This window comes from Coregonus lavaretus (genome assembly GCF_964263955.1).
Source record: "Coregonus lavaretus genome assembly, chromosome: 26".
NCBI classification, from domain to species: domain Eukaryota; kingdom Metazoa; phylum Chordata; class Actinopteri; order Salmoniformes; family Salmonidae; genus Coregonus; species Coregonus lavaretus.
Window position 1 is genome coordinate 14,854,676 of NC_140013.1, and position 21,786 is coordinate 14,876,461.

General features: G+C 44.9%; 1 protein-coding gene across 1 annotated transcript; it reads right to left on the reverse strand.

Annotated features, from left to right (window-relative positions):
• Positions 1-12,373: 12,373 nt before the first annotated feature.
• Positions 12,374-15,152, reverse strand: LOC311102273 (frizzled-9-like). The gene has a single exon (XM_084143558.1). The coding sequence runs from the start codon at positions 14,665-14,667 to the stop codon at positions 12,913-12,915; it is 1,755 nt and encodes a 584-aa protein (XP_083999684.1). The 5' UTR covers positions 14,668-15,152; the 3' UTR covers positions 12,374-12,912.
• Positions 15,153-21,786: the final 6,634 nt, after the last annotated feature.

Consider the following 21,786-nt stretch of genomic DNA (forward strand, 5'->3'; position numbering starts at 1 on the left):
TAACTGACCTAAAACAGGGAATTTTTACTAGGATTAAATGTCAGGAATTGTGAAAAACTGAGTTTAAATGTATTTGGCTAAGGTGTATTTAAACTTCCGACTTCAGCTGTGTATAGGGTGTTTACTGGTAGTGGCATAGAACAGAGAACATAACGCAGAGCATGTCTAGTGGAACAGTCATACTCCACTGGTTGGTTAGATTGGTACAGAGGGGCGACAATAAGGCCCCCCCCCCCACCATCCCGTCCCTCCTTCCTTCCACCTGGGGGTGTGCTTAATTAAGTAGGCCCCCCACCTCCCCAGTCCCCATTCTGCCCTCCCTGTGTTGGGGGGTTGGGGTTGGTATTGTTGAGGTGGGGGAGGTCGCTCTCATTACACCCCTCTATAAAGCTACCAGCCGCTTCACAATGGGCCAGAGAACACAATGGGTCTATAGGCCTCCAGGTCTAGTGGGCAAAATCACTCCTCTGTGTGTGTGCCCCATTGGGAGATCCCAATCAACCAACACACACCTCTGCTATGCTGAACATCAACACCACTGCTGAAAACCCTTCAGTACCCCTAAGTTCATTCATCTCAGTCACTCAATTGCAATGCATTGTTCTTTCTGGTTTGTTAGCGACACTGCTGGGTCAGCGTGCCAAGGCAACCTCACAAAATATGTAAAAATGTAGACCTTAGTTCTAAGGTGGTATTTCAGGTGGTTCTGAAAATGCTCTGACTAAAATAATGTTCCTTGGAGTCCATAAATATGAAACAACGCTCAGAGATTAAAAAAGTTCAAATCAAAGTGTGGAGTGAATTCAAAGGGAGAGGAACTTGGGCTCCCGAGTGGCGCAGCGGTCAAAGGCACTGCATCTCAGTGCTTGAGGCGTCACTACAGACCCCCTGGTTTGATTCCAGGTTGTATCACAACCGGCCGTGATTGGGAGTCCCATAGGGCAGCGCACAATTGGTCCGGGTTTGGCCAATGTAGGCCGTCATTGTAAATAAGAATTTGTTCTTAACTGACTTGCCTAGTTAAATAAAGAAAAAAAAGGAAGATTTTAGTCTACCCTGGGGAGAGGAGGAAAGCTGTGCTGGGCTGGCTTTCTAAGAGGAACACAGACCCGTGGGGCCAGCCTTTGATGGCTGAGCGTGACATGAGCACATTTTTGCCACACTTGCCAGCCAACAGAGATGCAAGCAGCTCTCCTCCTCTTCACCCACCTGTCAACACACACCTGCCAGCCATTTTGAAATGGTGTGTCATGTTGTTTCCTGGGATTAGGAGGTAAGAGTCAGTTAGTGTGACAGACGGGGTTGTGTTGTCGCATTTGAAAGTAATGGGGACAAACAGAGAGAGGCGTAAAGTGCAGGCAGACATACAAAGCAGAGCAGTGGAGAGAGGCATGCAGGGTGAAGACTCAGACTCACATCCTGTCCTTTACACTTCCCTTCTCCTTTTCAGTGTTTCAATAAAGCAAATCGTAATGCAGTATGGTTTTGTGTTCTTTGTTGCTGTTGTTGATTTTGTTGTCTTTTGTTGTTCCTGCTCTCTTTATCTCCTCTCAAAGGAGTCTATGGTACTGGCAATTAGAGAGGGGTGCTGCCTAGCAACCGATTCAAAATGGCAGCTACAAAAGGGGTGCTCTCTCTCTCTCAAACGCCTGACCTACATAATCCCAAGCCTCTGATCTATGGCGCAACACAACAACACGATGAAAGGGGCAAAATAATTTTTTTACCCTCAAACAAATGCTTGCCATTGCTAGCCTCCACCCCGAATCACTGCACCCCGGGTCATATCAAAGGATGAGTTTAAATCTAAATAGAGGATGAGTATAAGCAACACTGAAATGAAATGAACATGCAATGAAATGAACATGCAATGAAATCAATGTATCTGAGAAGACGGCAAAGACGATTATGATCCCAGCAATGCTGTTAGCTTATTAGCGGCTTCACAGCAAGAGAGGCGGAACCTCCCTCTCTTCTCTGACTCATCCACCAGTCCAGAGGCAGGAGAAAAAAGGATGAGATGCTTTTAGAGTTCTGTCTCTGATTTATTGATCAAAGACTGTGAAAAAAAAACATGCAAAACATTAAACTGGAAAACTGGAAAATTCGAACTAATTACAATAATGGAGTTGTCTGTCTGGAAAATTCCAACTAATTACAATAATGGAGTTGTCTGTTCCGAATCCAACTAAACTGCTATATGTGGTAAATGTTCCTGTATGCTCTTTGTACTGATCCTTATCGGCTCTAGAGTTAATTTCTCATATTGACATCAAATTTGACTGTTCCATTGGTATGCATGTCTCACGTGTTGATGATTGGGATGACAGGAATGAGGATCAGAGATGATGGTTGAGATTGAGGCTTCTCACAACGTGAAGATATCAGGGCTTTCAGATGTGTAAAGAAGACATTACATTATAATGAGTTATGATTGTTCATACCTATCGTGTTGTTGGAAAAACAGCATCATATTGTAAAGACATACACTACCGTTCAAAAGTTTGGGGTCACTTAGAAATGTCCTTGTTAGTTTGGGGTCACTTAGAAATAGCAATTTTTCTGTCCATTAAAATATCATCAAATTGATCAGAAATACAGTGTAGACATTGGTAATGTTGTAAATGGCTATTGTAGCTGGAAGCTGCTGATTTTTAATGGAATATCTACATAGGCGTACAGAGGCCCATTATCAGCAACCATCAGTCCTGTGTTCCAATGGCACGTTGTATTTGCTAATCCAAGTTTATCATTTTAAAAGGCTAATTGATCATTAGAAAACCCTTTTGCAATTATGTTAGCACAGCTGAAAACTGTTGTGCTGATTAAAGAATCAATAAAACTGGCCTTCTTGAGACTAGTTGAGTATCTGGAGAATCAGCAATTGTGGGTTCGATTACAGGTTCAAAATAGCCAGAAACAAATAACTTTCTTCTGAAACTCGTCAGTCTATTCTTGTTCTGAGAAATGAAGGCTATTCCATGCGAGAAATTGCCTAGAAACTGAAGATCTCGTACAACGCTGTGTACTACTCCCTTCACAGAACAGCGCAAACTGGCTCTAACCAGAATAGAAAGAGGAGTGGGAGTGTCTAGTTTGCCACACATTAGAGTGTCTAGTTTGAGAAACAGATGCCTCACAGGTCCTCAACTGGCAGCTTTATTAAATAGTACCCGCAAGTCTCAACATCAACAGTGAAGAGGCGATTCCGGGATGCTGACATTCTAGGCAGAGTTGCAAAGAAAAAGCCATATCTCAGACTGGCCAATAAAAATAAAAGATTAAGCTGGGCAGTCTGAGATATGGCTTGGTCTCTGAAATTATGCTATTTTTTCAACCCAGGCTACAGTAAGGTTCTTCTTTCACACTATTCTCTTTATCAGAAGTTTAGGATTGGATTTTGTTGGACGTTGTATGTACTGTATACAGTATATGAAAATGTTTATGTTTTTGTATGTGTATTACATAGTTACAACTGTGTGTGTGTGTGTGTGTGTGCTGGTTAGTGAATGTGTGTTGGTGAGAGAGAGCTAGAGAGACTGTGTTGAACTAGCAGACTGGGAGCCCAGTGGGAGGCCAGTAGTGAAGGGTCTGAGCTGTGTGAACTCTGCTGTGCTCAGACTGATGCATTTTCATGGAAAGCATCTCTTTGGGGCCTGCAGGTTTTCAATGCACTCATTTACACATCAAAACGGCCAAGGAAAGGGATAGTGCTGAGGGGGGAGTGGGGGAGGGCAGAGGAGGGAAGAGCAGCAGGGTAATGAAGGATGCTTTCTTTTCTCCCCCCCAGGGGTAGGCAGCGGTTTAGGGCAAGGAGGGATGAGCTTCGGTGCCATAACGATCGCCTCTCTAATCTGACGCATGACCAGACAGGCGGATTTCTATTCACACTGACCGCCCAGACAATCACATAAACACTGTCAGCTCAGTAGTCCCTTAACTTTCAATAAACCCACCTTGAAAATAAATCTTATTCACCCAGCATAAACAGTTAATGAAATACTCCACTGTGTGATAAATCAACCTCCTCCCACACAAAAACAAACCAGACACAGATCCCTATACCATGTTTCTGAGTCAATACACTGTAGCGTTCCAGAGAGTAGCTACATTTACATTTACAGCATTTAGCAGACACTCTTATCCAGAAATTGGTGCATTCAAATTGGTGCATTCAACTTTTTATTTTTATTTTTTATGGGGGGTGGGGGAAGAAGGATTACTTTTATACTATTCCAGGTATTCCTTAAAGAGGTAGGGTTTCAAGTGTCTCTGGAAGGTGGTCAGTGACTCCGCTGTCCTGGCGTCGTGGGGGAGCTTGTTCCACCATTGGGGTGCCAGAGCAGCGAATAGCTTTGACTGGGCTGAGCGGGAACTGTGCTTCCGTAGAGGTAGGGGAGCTAGCAGGCCAGAGGTGGATGAACGTAGTGCCCTCGTTTGGGTGTAGGACCTGATCAGAGCCTGAAGGTAAGGAGGTGCCGTTCCCCTCACAGCTCCATAGGCAAGCACCATGGTCTTGTAGTAGATGCGAGCCTCAACTGGAAGCCAGTGGAGTGTGCGGAGGAGCGGGGTGACATGAGAGAACTTGGGAAGGTTGAACACCAGACGGGCTGCAGCGTTCTGGATAAGTTGTAAGGGTTTAATTGGCACAGGCAGGGAGCCCAGCCAACAGCGAGTTGCAGTAATCCAGACGGGAGATGACAAGTGCCTGGATTAGGACCTGTGCCGCTTTCTGTGTAAGGTAGGGTCGTACTCTGCGAATGTTGTAGAGCATGAACCTGCAGGATCGGGTCACAGCTTTGATGTTAGCGGAGAACGACAGGGTGTTGTCCAGGGTCACGCCAAGGTTCCTTGCACTCTGGGAGGAGGACACAATGGAGTTGTCAACCGTGATGGCGAGATCATGGAGCAGGCAGTCCTTCCCCGGGAGGAAGAGCAGCTCCGTCTTGCCAAGGTTCAGCTTGAGGTGGTGATCCGACATCCACACTGATATGTCTGCCAGACATGCAGAGATGCGATTAGCCACCTGGTTATCAGAAGGGGGAAAGGAGAAAATTAATTGTGTGTTGTCTGCGTAGCAATGATAGGAGGGACCATGTGAGAATATGACAGAGCCAAGTGACTTGGTGTATAGAGAGAATAGGAGAGGGCCTAGAACTGAGCCCTGGGGGACACCAGTGGTGAGAGCACGTGATGCGGAGACAGATTCTCGCCACGCCACCTGGTAGGAGCGACCTGTCAGGTAGGACGCAATCCAAGAGTGAGCAGCGCTGGAGATGCCCAACTTGGAGAGGGTGGAGAGGAGGATCTGATGGTTCACAGTATCAAAGGCAGCGGATAGGTCTAGAAGGATAAGAGCAGAGGAGAGAGAGTTAGCTTTAGCAGTGCGGAGAGCCTCCGTGACACAAAGAAGAGCAGTCTCAGTTGAATGACCAGTCTTGAAACCTGACTGGTTTGGATCAAGAGTTTTGGAGAGAAAATAAAGAAGGGATACTGGACTGTAGTTGTTGACATCGGAAGGATCGAGTGAAGGTTTTTTGAGGAGGGGTGCAGCTCTCGCTCTCTTGAAGATGGAAGGGACATGGCCAGCGGTCAAGGATGAGTTGATGAGCGAGGTGAGGTAAGGGAGAAGGTCTCCGGAAATGGTCTGGAGAAGAGAGGAGGGGATAGGGTCAAGCGGGCAGGTTGTTGGGCGGCCGGCCGTCACAAGTCGCAAGAGTTCATCTGGAGAGAGAGGGGAGAAAGAAGTCAAAGCATAGGGTAGGGCAGTGTGAGCAGGACCAGCGGTCATTTGACTTAATAAATGAGGATCGGATGTCGTCAACCTCCTTTTCAAAATGGTTGACGAAGTCATCCACAGAGAGGGAGGAGGGAGGGGGAGGAGGAGGAGGATTCAGCAGGGAGGAGAATGTGGCAAAGAGCTTCCTAGGGTTAGAGGCAGAGGCTTGAAATTTAGAGTGGTAGAAAGTGGCTTTAGCAGCGGAAACAGAGGAAGAGAATGTAGAGAGGAGGGAGTGAAAAGATGACAGGTTCGCAGGGAGTCTAGTTTTCCTCGGCTGCCCAGAGCCCTCTTCTGTGAGCTCGCAATGAGTCGTCAAGCCACAGAGCAGGAGGGGAGGACCGAGCCGGCCGGGAGGATAGGGGACATAGAGAGTCAAAAGATGCAGAAAGGGAGGAGAGGAGGGTTGAGGAGGCAGAATCAGGAGATCGGAGGGAGAAGGATTTAGCAGAGGGAAGAGATGATAGGATGGAAGAGGAGAGAGTAGCGGGAGAGAGAGAGCGAAGGTTGCGACGGCACATTACCATCTGAGTAGGGGCAGAGTGAGTAGTGTTGGAGGAGAGTGAGAGAGAAAAGGATACAAAGTAGTGGTCAGAGACTTGGAGGGGAGTTACAGTGAGATTAGTAGAAGAACAGCATCTAGTAAAGATGAGGTCAAGCGTATTGCCTGCCTTGTGAGTAGGGGGGGACGGAGAGAGGGTGAGGTCAAAAGTGGAAAGGAGTGGAAAGAAGGAGGCAGAGAAAAATTAGTCAAAGGCAGACATAGGGAGGTTAAAGTCACCCTGAACTGTGAGGGGTGAGCCATCCTCAGGAAAGGAACTTATCAAGGCGTCAAGCTCATTGATGAACTCTCCAAGGGAACCTGGAGGGCGATAAATGACAAGAATGTTGAGCTTGAATGGGCTAGTGACTGTGACAGCATGGAATTAAAATGAGGAGATAGACAGATGGGTCAGGGGAAAAAGAGAGAATGTTCACTTGGGAGAGATGAGGATTCCTGTCCCACCGCCACGCTGACCAGATGCTCTCGGGGTATGCGAGAACACATGGTCAGACGAGGAAAGAGCAGTAGGAGTAGCAGTGTTTTCTGTGGTAATCCATTTTTCCGTCAGCGCCAAGAAGTTGAGGGACTGGAGGGTAGCATAGGCTGAGATGAACTCTGCCTTGTTGGCCGCAGAACGGCAGTTCCAGGGGCTGCCGGAGACCTGGAACTCCACGTGGGTCGTGCGCGCAGGGACCACCAGATTAGAGTGGCAGCAGCCACGGGTTGTGAAGCGTTTGTATGGCCTGTGCAGAGAGGAGAGAACAGGGATAGACAGACACATAGTTGACAGGCTACAGAAAAAGGCTCCAATAATGCAAAGGAGATAGGAATGAAATGAACTAAACATCTGGGAAAGCGAGAGAGCGGGGCCTCCCTCACTTACGTTTCACTGAAACACTCAAATATAACTCTCCCAACTTCCACTATAGAAATTATAATTGTTGTAAACTACAGCAGTTCAATGTTTTATAGGAATAGACTCTAACTTAGTTTATTCAGCTAGCTAACTTGGTACAGTATTCTTCCGTGAAAACCGCCCAGGGCACCGAATCCTATGACGCCATAGCCAACTAGCATGCCAGCCTCCAATAACACAGTTTAGCACCAATACTCAGTTACAACAAACCACCAGCGTGTTAACATGCCAAACAGATAATTTGTGTCCGTGTCTAACATGTAAAGTTTTGGGTTAGTTTTGACAGTTTGAGTGAGTACGTCGTCAACTTATTCAGCCAGTTAGTTATCTAGAATAGTTAGCATACTAGCTAGCCATTGCTCTCTGCCAACGAACCAACCCCTCCTCCCACGGCACGAAACACACAGAGCCAAGCTAACCTTAACTAGTCACCCATGTCCCGAATTCCCTTGAACGACTCTGGTTACCAGTATGTAAAAACAAAACAAAAATGAGTAGGGGCGGCAGGTAGCTTAGTGGGTGAGAGCGTTGTGCCAGTAACCGAAAGGTCGCTGGTTCTAATCCCCGAGCCGACTAGGTGAAAAATCTGTCAATGTGCCCTTGAGCAAGGCACTTAACCCTAATTGCTCCTGTAAGTCGCTCTGGATAAGAGCGTCTGCTAAATGACTAAAATGTAAATGTAAAATAAATGTAGGTTATAACTTACCCTTAGTAGCTACTGTTAGCCAGTTAAATGCAAAGCTAGCCACTGAATCGATTCAGCCAGTTTGCGTCTGTCCCAACAGAGAGAAAGCTAGAGACAAAGACAAGGTCCCCTCTAACTTTGGACTTTTTCAGATAGGTGCAGAGACAGTCACTGAGTCCGTTCTGTCCCACAGACTGCCGTTAGAGAAAGATGCTAACTCAGGTTAACCCCCTGAGCCTTGTGGTTGAAAAAAACACGGTGCCTTGGCCAAGCAAAATCTTTCGACCAAGGCCAAGCTTACTCACTCTTGAAATTGATCATTTCTGTAAAAAAAAGGGTGTGGGGATTCTTTCCAGGGTTGTGCTGATTGACTAGCACAGGTTATAGAGTGCTGACCTCAGGAGTGTGTGTGTGTGGAGGGCAGGTGTTACCAGAGGTGTGTGTTTTGAATTAGAGTTCGGAGCAGTCAGCACGTTGGATGCTTTTTTTTACTGGATTCCTCTGATGAATTTTAAATTCAGTTTTATACTGTTGACCACAGGTATGGCGCCCCACAGGACACACAGCTCAAACATTTACATTTACATTTTAATCATTTAGCAGACGCTCTTATCCAGACTGGTCCCCTGTTTTAGGTATTCTGGGCCCAGCCCCATACTCCCTTCCCCCTCACTTCCATCTACAGTGGGGAAAAAAAGTATTTAGTCAGCCACCAATTGTGCAAGTTCTCCCACCTAAAAAGATGCGAGAGGCCTGTAATTTTCATCATAGGTACACGTCAACTATGACAGACAAATTGAGAAAAAAAAATCCAGAAAATCACATTGTAGGATTTTTAATGAATTTATTTGCAAATGATGGTGGAAAATAAGTATTTGGTCACCTACAAACAAGCAAGATTTCTGGCTCTCACAGACCTGTAACTTCTTCTTTAAGAGGCTCCTCTGTCCTCCACTCGTTACCTGTATTAATGGCACCTGTTTGAACTTGTTATCAGTATAAAAGACACCTGTCTACAACCTCAAACAGTCACACTCCAAGCTCCACTATGGCCAAGACCAAAGAGCTGTCAAAGGACACCAGAAACAAAATTGTAGACCTGCACCAGGCTGGGAAGACTGAATCTGCAATAGGTAAGCAGCTTGGTTTGAAGAAATCAACTGTGGGAGCAATTATTAGGAAATGGAAGACATACAAGACCACTGATAATCTCCCTCGATCTGGGGCTCCAAGCAAGATCTCACCCCGTGGGGTCAAAATGATCACAAGAACGGTGAGCAAAAATTACAGAACCACACGGAGGGACCTAGTGAATGACCTGCAGAGAGCTGGGACCAAAGTAACAAAGCCTACTATCAGTAACACACTACGCCGCCAGGGACTCAAATCCTGCAGTGCAAGACGTGTCCCCCTGCTTAAGCCAGTACATGTCCAGGCCCGTCTGAAGTTTGCTAGAGTGCATTTGGATGACCAAGAAGAGGATTGGGATAATGTCATATGGTCAGATGAAACCAAAATAGACCTTTTTGGTAAAAACTCAACTTGTAGTGTTTGGAGGACAAAGAATGCTGAGTTGCATCCAAAGAACACCATACCTACTGTGAAGCATGGGAGTGGAAACATCATGCTTTGGGGCTGTTTTTCTGCAAAGGGACCAGGACGACTGATCCGTGTAAAGGAAAGAATGAATGGGGCCATGTATCGTGAGATTTTGAGTGAAAACCTCCTTCCATCAGCAAGGGCATTGAAGATGAAACGTGGCTGGGTCTTTCAGCATGACAATGATCCCAAACACACCGCCCGGGCAACGAAGGAGTGGCTTCGTAAGAAGCATTTCAAGGTCCTGGAGTGGCCTAGCCAGTCTCCAGATCTCAACCCCATAGAAAATCTTTGGAGGGAGTTGAAAGTCTGTGTTGCCCAGCGACAGCCCCAAAATATCACTGCTCTAGAGGAGATCTGCATGGAGGAATGGGCCAAAATACCAGCAACAGTGTGTGAAAACCTTGTGAAGACATACAGAAAACGTTTGACCTGTGTCATTGCCAACAAAGGGTATATAACAAAGTATTGAGAAACTTTTGTTATTGACCAAATACTTATTTTCCACCATAATTTGCAAATAAATTCATAAAAAATCCTACAATGTGATTTTCTGGATTTTTTTTTCTCATTTTGTCTGTCATAGTTGACGTGTACCTATGATGAAAATTACAGGCCTCTCTCATCTTTTTAAGTGGGAGAACTTGCACAATTGGTGGCTGACTAAATACTTTTTTCCCCCACTGTACATAGAAGTTCAGTAGTGTTATGAGTCTGAACAAGTTTTTCCTCTGGAGATAGAACAGAACAGCTAGAAAATACCCAAGCTACTGGCACTAAAATGTTCGGACAGCATTCAATCATTGAACAAGCCGCATTGAGCGAAGTTTATAAACAACAAACGTTTGCAAATGCTCCCTGTTCCTCCAATCACTGCATGTTGTCTTTGGGGATTTGTTTTCTCTATCCAGCCACACAAATAAATCAAGCACCTCCATATTTCCTTACTCAGCCCATGTCCTAAACAGACTGCAGTTCCCATCTAATCACAGAAAACACAGGTGGGACTCGCTTTCTTTGCTGTTTTTCACCTCACTGGGTCATGTCGCAGAGCGTAAACCAGAGAGGAAGCCAGCAGCTTGTTCAACTGTACGTGAACTGGTGCATGTGGCTTTAACTCCAGTTACTGTGTCCCAGCGACATGCTCCAAAGAAAACACACACTCATTTTTAATAGTTAATTGTGGTTGGCAATGTCAGACTTCAGCTCTCTCTGCCAAGCAATGGACAATGTCTACAATGGCAAAGCAAAGAAAACACAGAGGTTAACCCCCATCTACCTCTTCCTCCTTACATGTGCGCGCGCACACACACACACACACACTATAATACAATACTCTGTTCTGCAAAGACTGTGATAAGTAAATTCCTTTAGTTTTGACGCTCCACAATCTTCTGAATGTAAATGCTTTTGTTTAAATTGCGGTAATCACAAAGTTGATGGTGTCTAACAAAGGTTAAATTAAAAACCAAACACAACACAACCATCTTTAAAACTTGAAAAAATCTAAACGTTAAAGTGAGCAGCAGTCTGATGATGTAATGACACCACAAGTGAAATGTAACTCTTGGTCCTCACATCTATCTATGCCATCACCCCATATGTTGCCTGACACGGAACACAATTACACAGACATAATACACAATTACATTTTCTGTCAAACACCATACATCCCAGCAAGCCTGCTGTGAAACAAATGGTCTCTTATATTCGTGTGTGCTTATAACTGATATTGACACCCTAATTGTGTGTGTGTGTAATCTACTGAAAACAGTCTACTGTCAACATAAGGCTTGAATGTCCCAAATTCAAACTGAGACAAAACCATGCAACCAATGACCAATATATAGGATGTAGTATGACATTTGTGAAACTTTTTGGTCAAATACAAAACTTCAATTAATTTCCTCCCAATTTAGGTCTAAAGAGTTGGACTAGTGCTGAGATCTATTTGGCCTACTTCAAATTCGTCCTCCTGGATCAAAGTGCGTGTATTTGCATGTGGATCAAACAGAGAGGAGGAGAGGGAGAGGGCACAATAGTGTTTCGGGGAAAGGATTAGCACACCCATTAAATATATTTTTGGCAATGAAGCCCTATATCTACTTCCCCAGAGTCAGATTAACTCTTGGATAGGCCTAACATTTGTATGTCTATGCCTGCAGTTTGAAGAAAGTTGCTAACAAGCGTTAGCGCAATTGCTAACTAGCGTTAGCGCAATGGCTGGACGTCTATGGTAACTGCTAGCATGCTAGTAGATACCATAGACTTCCAGTTATTGCGCTAACACTAGTTAGCATTGGATCGCGAAACTGCCTGTAACTTATTTCATACTGGATGCAGAGACATAATGGTATCCATGAGTTCATCTGACTCTGGGGAAGTAGATAAAGGGCTTCATTGCCAAAACCACGAAGTATCTCATTAAAGATGATGACCCAAACCTTGAGACTATTTATCATGGATTGTCACTCTATTAATCTCCAATTCTCTTTGAGGAATAGTGTGTCGATGTTGCTTCCAGGATGTAGCCTATTGTATTGAGAAAAATGCTCGAAAGGATTACAGTTGATTTTTGCATGTTGGCATCACCATAGGAATCAGGCCACCTTTCATTTGCACATCTGATTTATTCCATAGATAATCTAACAAAGTTCTCATTTTGTGAGAATTGTATTTATTTATTATAGAGCCAAATTATTATCAAAGAGAACATAAAATGCTCTAAATATAATTTCCTCAATCAATGCAATGAAGCTAAACCATATTGAAACATGTATAGGATTCACACTCAATGTAATAATAGTAAATAAACCATTATCAAAAGCATACAATTAAAAGGCAGTTAAAAAATGTATACCCCATTTTATTATTCTTAAGAACTTGATAAGAGGCACTGTATTTTCCTTGATTCTCAAGAGTTTACACTTTAGCCTAATGGATGCACTCCAATCAAACTTGTGAGAAACCAAAGTAAACTTAAATTAAATATATATACAATAAATAGACTGTTTAACATTTAAACATATTTATGAAGTTATTTATACCTAGTTCAGGGGAGAACAATGCCTCTCCTTTAAAATGTCCATGCAAGTCATTTTCTGCATTGCAGTTGAGCATGTCTATGTAATACAGTCCACACATCTTGTGTGTCTATAAAGAGCAATACTGAACATTTCCCATCAACACTGAAATAAGGAAAGCTGCTTCCGCTTCCATACTGTAGCCTATGCTTTCTCCCTATGCACAGAAAAGCAACAATTGACAGTTGAATTATAACTTCTTCCTCTCAATCTTATTCCATATACTACAATGTCACCCCAGAAGCTTCATACATTTAGACAGAGCATTGAATGAACTGCATACTGGTAATATACTGTCTGTCAGTGTCAGACATGTGTGAGGCTGTCTGAGTAAGGGTCTGTCTTGGCCATGTGGAGCACCACGGCAGGGGCTTTGTAATGACAGTGTGTGCTGCTGCAGCTCACGCTGCCACAGGGCTTCCTGCTAGTCCTGTCTGATGCCAGCTTCCTGCTGCACAGGCCCTGCCAGGTCTGCAGGGTCTTGGAGCTCCACACCCACACACCACTGGTGATGCCCACCACCAGAGACATGAAGATCTTCAGCATGAACACTGCCACGGTGGGCACCGACGCCTCCAGGGAGCAGTCCTTGTTCCGGCGCCCGGGGAACGACCCGCACTTGCCCTCCAGACCCCTGAACTTCCAGTAGTCCATGTTGAGCCTCTCGTAGAAGTAGCAGATGATGACGCAGGTGGCGGGCACCGTGTACAAGATGGAGTAGATGCCGATCTTCACCATGAGCTTCTCCAGCTTCTCTGTGTTGGTGCCTTCGGTTTTCATCACCTTGCGGATGTGGAATAGAGCCACAAAGCCGGTGAGGACGAAGGACGTGCCAATGACCAGGTAGCAGGAGAGAGGGATGAGCACAAAGCCGGTGAGCGCGCCAGAGTCCATGCTGCCCACGTAGCACAGACCCGTCAGCTCATCCCCTGCTACCTTCCTCATGGTGAGGATGACGATGGTCTTCAGAGCTGGGATGCCCCAGGCGGCCATGTGGAAGTAGTTGCTGTGGGCCTCGATGGCCTCGTGGCCCCACTTCTTGCCAGCGGCCAGAAACCAGGTGAGGGTGAGGATGACCCACCAGATGGACGAGGCCATACCGAAGTAGTAGAGGATGAGGAAGACGATGGTGCAGCCTGTGGACTCCAGCCCCTCCTGGATGATGTAGAGCTCGCCATTCTCCCGGTCGCAGGCGATGTTCTCGGCCCCGGCCACCGAGCGGATGATGAAGGCCACAGAGTAGACGTTGTAGCACATGGAGAGGAAGATGATGGGCCGCTCGGGGTACTGGAAGCGGTGGGGGTCCAGGAGGAACGTGAGAACGGTGAAGGCCGTGGAGACAAAACAGAGCGTTGACCACACCGTCATCCAGATGAAGGCAAAGTCCTTGTCCCGTCTGGACCAGAACACGTCCACTGTAGAGGAGCAGCGGGAAGCACACGACTGGCTCTTCTCCACGTAATGGAACTTCTCTGGGTTCTCGCAGGAACCCAGACTGCCTGTGGAGCGCCCGTTACTGCTACCCGGTTGCCTGGGCCGAGGGGGAACAAAATGCAAGTCCTCTCCCTTCTTGCTCTCCGTCTTGACGTCGTTCTCTGGAGCCTCCATGCACAGCGCGTTGGGGTCGTTCCTGGTCGGGAGCCTGGAGCAATCCAGCGAGTCAGGCCATGCGTAGTTGAACTTCTCCATAATGGGAGAGCACTTCTGCCTGACCTGCTCACACATGGGCCTGCAGGCTGGGATGGAGGTAGACACTTTATCAGTGCACATCGGGGCGTAGAGGGAGCAGAGAAAGAAACGAAGGTGCACATCACAGCCGTAATCCAATAGAGGTGCAAACTCATTCAGCTTGATGGAAGCCTCCTTTTGGTTTTCATGGTCCATAAAATTGGGCATTCTGGTCATGTTGTAGCCAATGCCCTGGCACATGGGAATTACTATGGGTTCACATTTGGCTGGTCTGCCTCGTTCCAGGTCGTATGTTCCTAGCTCCACACTGTAGGCAGCAACCACTAGCTGACACCAGAGAGAAATCAGTATCTTCAAAGGAGACCCCTCCATGCTTATTTTCAGTCATATGTTTAGTGTTAGAAATAGTTGTATTTGTTCAGACCAAAAATGATATTTCCATATTGTTTTACCATTGTAAGCACAGTCCCAAAAAGTAGCGTTATAAATCCGTTGTTACAAATTCATTTCCTGCTGATACACAACGCAAATGCAGGTAAAATATAACACAAATAATTACAGTAAGTAAACACTAGTCTATAATATATTTTTTATATAAAGCTTCCCCGGAATTAGATGTTTAAATGTTCTTAGAAGGGAGGACTCCGAGCCAATTCGAGCAAGGCAGAGTTCAATCTTGAAAATGAAGTTCGCAATGAAATGAGAAAATAACGGTGGTGAGCTCAAATAACGTTCATTACAGAAAGTGTTTACTCCTTATCCTTGACTTCTTAGTTTTGAATAAAAACTGTTTAAAGCTGAATCCGTGCATCTGTTTGCAGCAGTAGATATATTTCACTCTACCTCCGACAACCGCACTCCATCCATCGTTTGAGAACACTGAACTTTCTCTTCTATCTACGGCTCTTACCCAGTGCGAGGGTGGGCATTTCCATGACACGACGCTTTCATCTCGCACCGCCCACTGACCTGAGAAGCGTCTTTAAGCGCATGCACAACTAAATTGATTCCACATTTCTTAATTTGGGAATTTGAAAGTGGTGAGTGAGGTTTGGATAAATGTTAATCTTATAATTGAACCTAGTGATCATGATCCTTAGGCTACTGTTTTCTTTTTACAATAGGCTATGTCCCATTCTGTCCAAATAGTTTATAAGGCATCTTGTGATAGGCTACAAATCTTCTGCTTCTGCAATGGTTTAAGTGAGTAGTGAAATGGTCACTATTTATCATACAGTATCACAATGTATATTATTCTCTTTGGTATCACTAACATGGCACAAGTTATGTGGCCAGTGATTGTGCCTAGGTAAAAGACTATTGTTACCATCTAGTGGCTGAATGGTAAGCTACAATTGCCCCCTTTGACAGCTCAAATAAGTGTTTGATCTTTTCATTCACTGTGATATAGCTGACTCTACTCATGCACTAAATCCCATTGACAAGGCTATGTTGGGAAAGGCCAAAGAGAGACCAGAAAATATCAAAGAGACAGTATTTTTTTAAATTTAAAATGTATTTAACCTTTATGTAACCAGGTAAGCCAGTTGAGAACAAGTTCTCATTTACAACTGCGACCTGGCCAAGATAAAGCAAAGCAGTGCGATAAAAACAACAACACAGAGTTACATATGGGGTAAAAAAATACAACAGAAAATATATATACAGTGTGTGCAAATGTAGCAAGTTATGGAGGTAAGGCAATAAATAGGCTATAGTGCAAAATAATTACAATTAGTATTAACACTGGAATGCTAGATGTGCAAGAGATTATGTGCAAATAGAGATACTGGGGTGCAAAAGAGCAAAATAAAAAACAATATAGGGATGAGGTAGTTGGGTGGGCTAATTTCAGATGGGCTGTGTACAGGTGCAGTGATCGGTAAGGTGCTCTGACAACTGATGCTTAAAGTTAGTGAGGGAGATAAGAGTCTCCAGCTTCAGAGATTTTTGCAATTCGTTCCAGTCATTGGCAGCAGAGAACTGGAAGGAATGGCGGCCAAAGGAGGTGTTGGCTTTGGGGATGACCAGTGAGATATACCTGCTGGAGCGCAGATTACGGGTGGGTGCTGCTATGGTGACCAATGAGCTAAGATAAGGCGGGGATTTGCCTAGCAGTGATTTATAGATGGCCTGGAGCCAGTGGGTTTGACGACGAACATGTAGTGAGGACCAGCCAACAAGAGCGTACAGGTCACAGTGGTGGGTAGTGTATGGGGCTTTGGAGACAAAACGGATGGCACTGTGATAGACTACATCCAATTTGCTGAGTAGAGTGTTGGAGGCTATTTTGTAAATGACATCGCCGAAGTCAAGGATCGGTAGGATAGTCAGTTTTACGAGGGCATGTTTGGCAGCATGAGTGAAGGAGGCTTTGTTGCGAAATAGGAAGCCGATTCTAGATTTAACTTTGGATTGGAGATTCTTAATGTGAGTCTGGAAGGAGAGTTTACAGTCTAACCAGACACCTAGGTATTTGTAGTATGATCCAACAGCTTATAATATGACAGTGACACACAGCATAATACATCATGGTCTTGGCAATAATATCAGACATGTTCAAAAACTAGGTGCACATTAGGCCCATGAACTAGGTGCACCTCCGACACATGATGCTAAATCTAAGATGTTTGAGCTTTCAAGGCTAAATGAAAGATATGTATAAAATGCATCAAATATTTAAATAGGCAGCTTCACCAACACTTGAGTTTATGAAAATGTTTCCTGAAATCAGCCGCATATATTTGAAAGAGATCTCACCAAGAAGTCATTTTAGATGTGAATGAATGCATTTTCATTGTTAGTCCATTGCAGCAGTGCTTTTTCTGCATCAAAGGCAATGTCCAAGCCTGGATTGTCTTTGAACTCCTCTTAATCGAGAGAGAGGGAAGAAAGCTTTTACTATTTTGCTTTCTTTTCTGACAAATGGTGGTGAAGGTAGGCAATAAAACCATGTAACCCCTGGTGTTATAATGTGGTGCTGTATCAGATTTGGCAGTTGGTAAATATGCTGTCACCTTGCCTTCAATTTCAAATTGGGGCTTGATACTCATCTAGCCAGAGAGGAAGTGCATTCCAGACACAGAGATGTTATCTTGCTCCACATCAGCATGATGCTTTTGGTAAATTTAGTATGATACTTCACAGTTCTTTCACGTCATTGTTTAGCTTATGCATTCACGTGTTAGCCCTTCTAAAAAGCCCAGGTTTCAAAGCCATGAGGCAAAGTGAGAGGGCCTAAGAGTCAAAATGGCTTAACAAAAAAATACTTATCTACATATAGCTTCTCAGGGGGTAAAGCGCACACAGTAGAACAGTTGTGAGTCCATTTGAAATACTAGGTCCATGGAACCCATTAGAAAGGCACAGTAACTGGAATGACCTATCAAGCAGGGAAACATGAGCGAGGTGGGGGGTGTCACCTAACCAGAGAATTGATTTCCCACTTCTTGGAAGAAAGTACAAATGTTGAGGTTAATTCTAGTCCCTCATACACACACGCACACACACACACACACACGCACACACACACACACACACACACACACACACACACACACACACACACACACACACACACACACAAACACACACACACACTACCCCAACCCCCACACACACACACACACACACTCCCCCTTTTCCAACATTGCAATATAACACAGCTTGCCATTGCCAGGTTTTTGTATGTCTTTATAATAACTAGCCTCAAACAAACCCGCCATCAGTAATCAGACGATCCAACGTGTGGGCCTTGTAATTATTACTCCTCTTACTTATTGATTATCATATATCAGACACCAAGCCATAAACACACTGTGGAGAACAATGGGAGAGCTTGCCACAGCTTAGGTTGACATTACTCTCCCAGAGACGCTGGCTGTCTGAGGTCGTTATGGGTGTAATAAGAGACAACTCTCACTTAAAGCACTACATTTGGACGGCCATACTGCTTTTGACAGGGAGCACAATGGCATATTGTTGGAGGTCAGATCATGCAATTAACTCTTTGCTCATTCAGTCCCAATCCTCTACTGCTCTGATACCCTGGCCTTAGCTAAGTCTCACCGTATAGAATAAGGGGCCATCCCTTGTAGGTGTGGGTGGGGTAGAGTGTTTACTGAATGTTTGGGCACGGCTCTCAGTTAGTTTCAGAACCATTTCAGTAGCAGGAAATATGTTACCTAATTTACTGCAGTGGGTGAGTGCAAAGGTGACGAACCAACTGTTATGCTCTACTGCACTACTGCACTATTAATATTGTGAACTCTCAAGAACTACAGTATTGCACTATTATTGTCATGCTATTCTTAAACTGGTTAAGAGAATTGTAAGGAACAAATTCTTTCATCATCACAACCCATCTGTGTTCTCCATCTCTCAGTGATGTGGAAATATAATGTTATTTATAGCTCTGGGGATGGCAGGTAGACAAAATGAGCAAAGGGCTTTCTATTCCTTGTCCTCTTCTCTCATATCCCTCGATCGGCGGGGAGGGAACACAGGCACTTAACGAGGTAGGCAAAACCCAGCACTTTTCCAAATCAAGGGACCCAGGCAGCACAGACAGGCTCCTCAGAAGCATTGATAGAATGCGAGGTGCCAAGCAAAGCAAATATTTTAGAAGGATTTCAAAAATAAACGGGGGTCTCAGTTCTGTATGAGGGATTCATTAAAAGGGTCCAAACAAAAGCATCCAACCACACTATGTCAAGATACGTGTGATATCAGATACTGTAGAGAAAACTAAAGGAGATTTAATATAATCTCTCTACAAACAGGGATTCCAATCCGCAACCCCTGACTCTCATCTATCCTTTAACCATGTCCAAAGTGAAAGGAAGAGAGAGAGAATGTGTGTGTGTGTGTGTGTGTTCGCGGAGTTATGCAATACATGTCTAATTGTGTGTGTCCATGCATTCATTAATTTTTGTGTGTTTGCGTGTGTGCATGTGTGTGTGTGTGTTTGCCTGTGTACGTGCGTGTGTGTAGTCTGTGACAGATATTTGTAATAAAGAGAGGTAGGAAAGGGAAGCCTGATGTTGAATAGCTCAATTTGTGAGCGTTAACCTTTTCCCCTTTGTTTTTAAAAGCGGAACTTTCTGGGCATACACACGTCTACTTTCACTGTTCCCGGGGGAGCAATGCAATGGAAAGCAATACTACTGTGTGGTCGCAGGCCTAGTGAAAGGGGAACGGGGGTGTTTTGAGTGATTGTATGGTTGTAATGCGGTAAAGTGGGGTTAGAAAGGCTTTGGAAGAGTGTAAAGATAACTCTTCGAAGGGGGGCATACAAATGATATCGCTTAGTTTGTTGTTGCAACTCGCAAACTTGGATTATTCACATTTCTGTGGACGGGTAACAGAAAAACAATGCCTGTTTGCCAAGGTCGTATAAATGGAGAATATATTATTTTCTGTTTTCCCGGAATATGAATTCTCAGCAGGCATTCTCCGTTATAGTGAATGCTAGGCTTGGTTAGATTTCACTATGGGTCAGAGTGCAGGAGTAAACTACTCCAGTGTTAAGGCTGAGGTGGAAGGACTAAAATTGGACTGGAAGGGAATGGAGCCAAGAGGGTCAGGTGTAGCTATTGAAGTAATAAGCAATATTCCTAAATCAATGTAAAACTAGCATTTTCCATCTCTTCACAAGACCTGTCACGCACTGCTTGAAAAACCCCAGACATAGTAAAAACGATACATCTCAAATGAACTTCTAGTTTCTAATATCCCCTCTAAATACCTTTCTCTCCTTTGTATTTTAGAATGAACCTGAGTTTGAGAGAAAAGGAGTAGAACACCTTCCTAATATTGATTTGCACCCCCTTTTGCCCTCAGAACAGCCTCAATTTGACTACAAGGTGTCGAAAGCGTTCCACAGGGACGCTGGCCCATGTTGACTCCAATGCCTCCTACAGTTGTGTCAAGTTGGCTGGATATCCTTTGGGTGGTGGATCATTCTTGATACACACGGGAAACTGTTGAGCATTAAAAACCAAGCAGCATTGCATTTCTTGACACACTCAAACCGGTGCGCCTGGCACCTACTACCATACCCCGTTCAAAGGCACTTAAATATCTTGCCCATTCACCATCTGCCCATTCAATCCATGTCTCAAGGCTTAAAAATCCTTTAACCTGTCTCCTCCCCTTCATCTATATTGATTTAAGTGGATTTAACAGGTGACATCAATAAGGGATCATTCACCTGGATTCACCTGGTCAGTCTATGTCATGGACAGAGCAGGTGTTCCTAATGTTTTGTACACTCAGTGTACTATCAGAGTGGCATGAAGCAGTAAGTAAGTTATTTCCTTATCTTGTCGCTAACAAAATGGAGGCTACATTTATTCGCCCTCCCAGCCTTGCTGTGCCCCAGTCACCTCTGAGGAGCCACGATCATCAGAGAGCCTGTTCTATCCCACTCTCTCTCACACTATTCTCTTAAATCACCTTCACGTCAAGGCTGTGAATAGCGGAACAATAAGTTCAATTAACACCCAAATACTCTGAATCCGTGCCCTTCTGGCCACCCGTCACCACCTTCCCGGGGTGGCTTCTCGGGTCTCAGCACATAAGAGAGCACCGCCAGCCCCCCTACCCTAGCCACAACTCCCCAGCCCCCTCCCCCATGTCACACACACAGCCCCCCTTGGCGCCCTGGTCACACACACTGACACAGCCCACCTATTTATACATCACAACCTGGCAGCGTACATGGGAAAACAAGGCCACTATCTGTGTGTGTCCAGTACTCCCTATTCAATCATACTTTCTCACTTTGATGTCTGGGGTGATAAAAGGACATCAGATGACTTCAACTATATCTGAGGATTTCTATATAGTGAAAGGTTGACAGACAGGCCAACAAGCCAATCATGTGGCGATTGAATGACAGAATTTGCCCCCACTCCCTTCCTATTGGTGTAAAAGTCTGGAGGACTAGGCCATGGCAATCAAAGCAATCAGTGTCCTCAAAGATCCTGTGAAGATCCTCAGAGTCTCCCTGAGTCTTACAGAAGAGGTACAATAGCATAGAGATAGATACTGTATCAGTGTAACCAACAGTGTAATATCTCATGGTTGTTGTTACCTGTGGCCTAGCACCATCTCCAGCTGGAGGAAAAGTGCAACAGTGAGGCAAGGGGGTAAAGGGGTAGCGGGCAGAGGGAGGGATCGGCTGGAGGACAAGCAGCGGGTGGGACGGCATCTATCTTTGAACCCCCTTCTCAGACCCCCCACCCCCACCCAGACCCCCTCTCACTCCTGCCCCCTAAGGATTACCAGCAAGTTTGACGGGCCAAACAAGGTCTATTAATAAACTGTGTGTGTGTGTGCTTGTGTGTGTTTGTGTGCACACGCATGTGTGTGAGGTGGAGGTTTGCATGTACATGTGCATGAGGAAGGGATTGGTTACATTGTACTAATGTGTTTCTATACTGGACAAGACTGTCCGGTCCTTACACAATCAATGGGGGTAGGGGCACC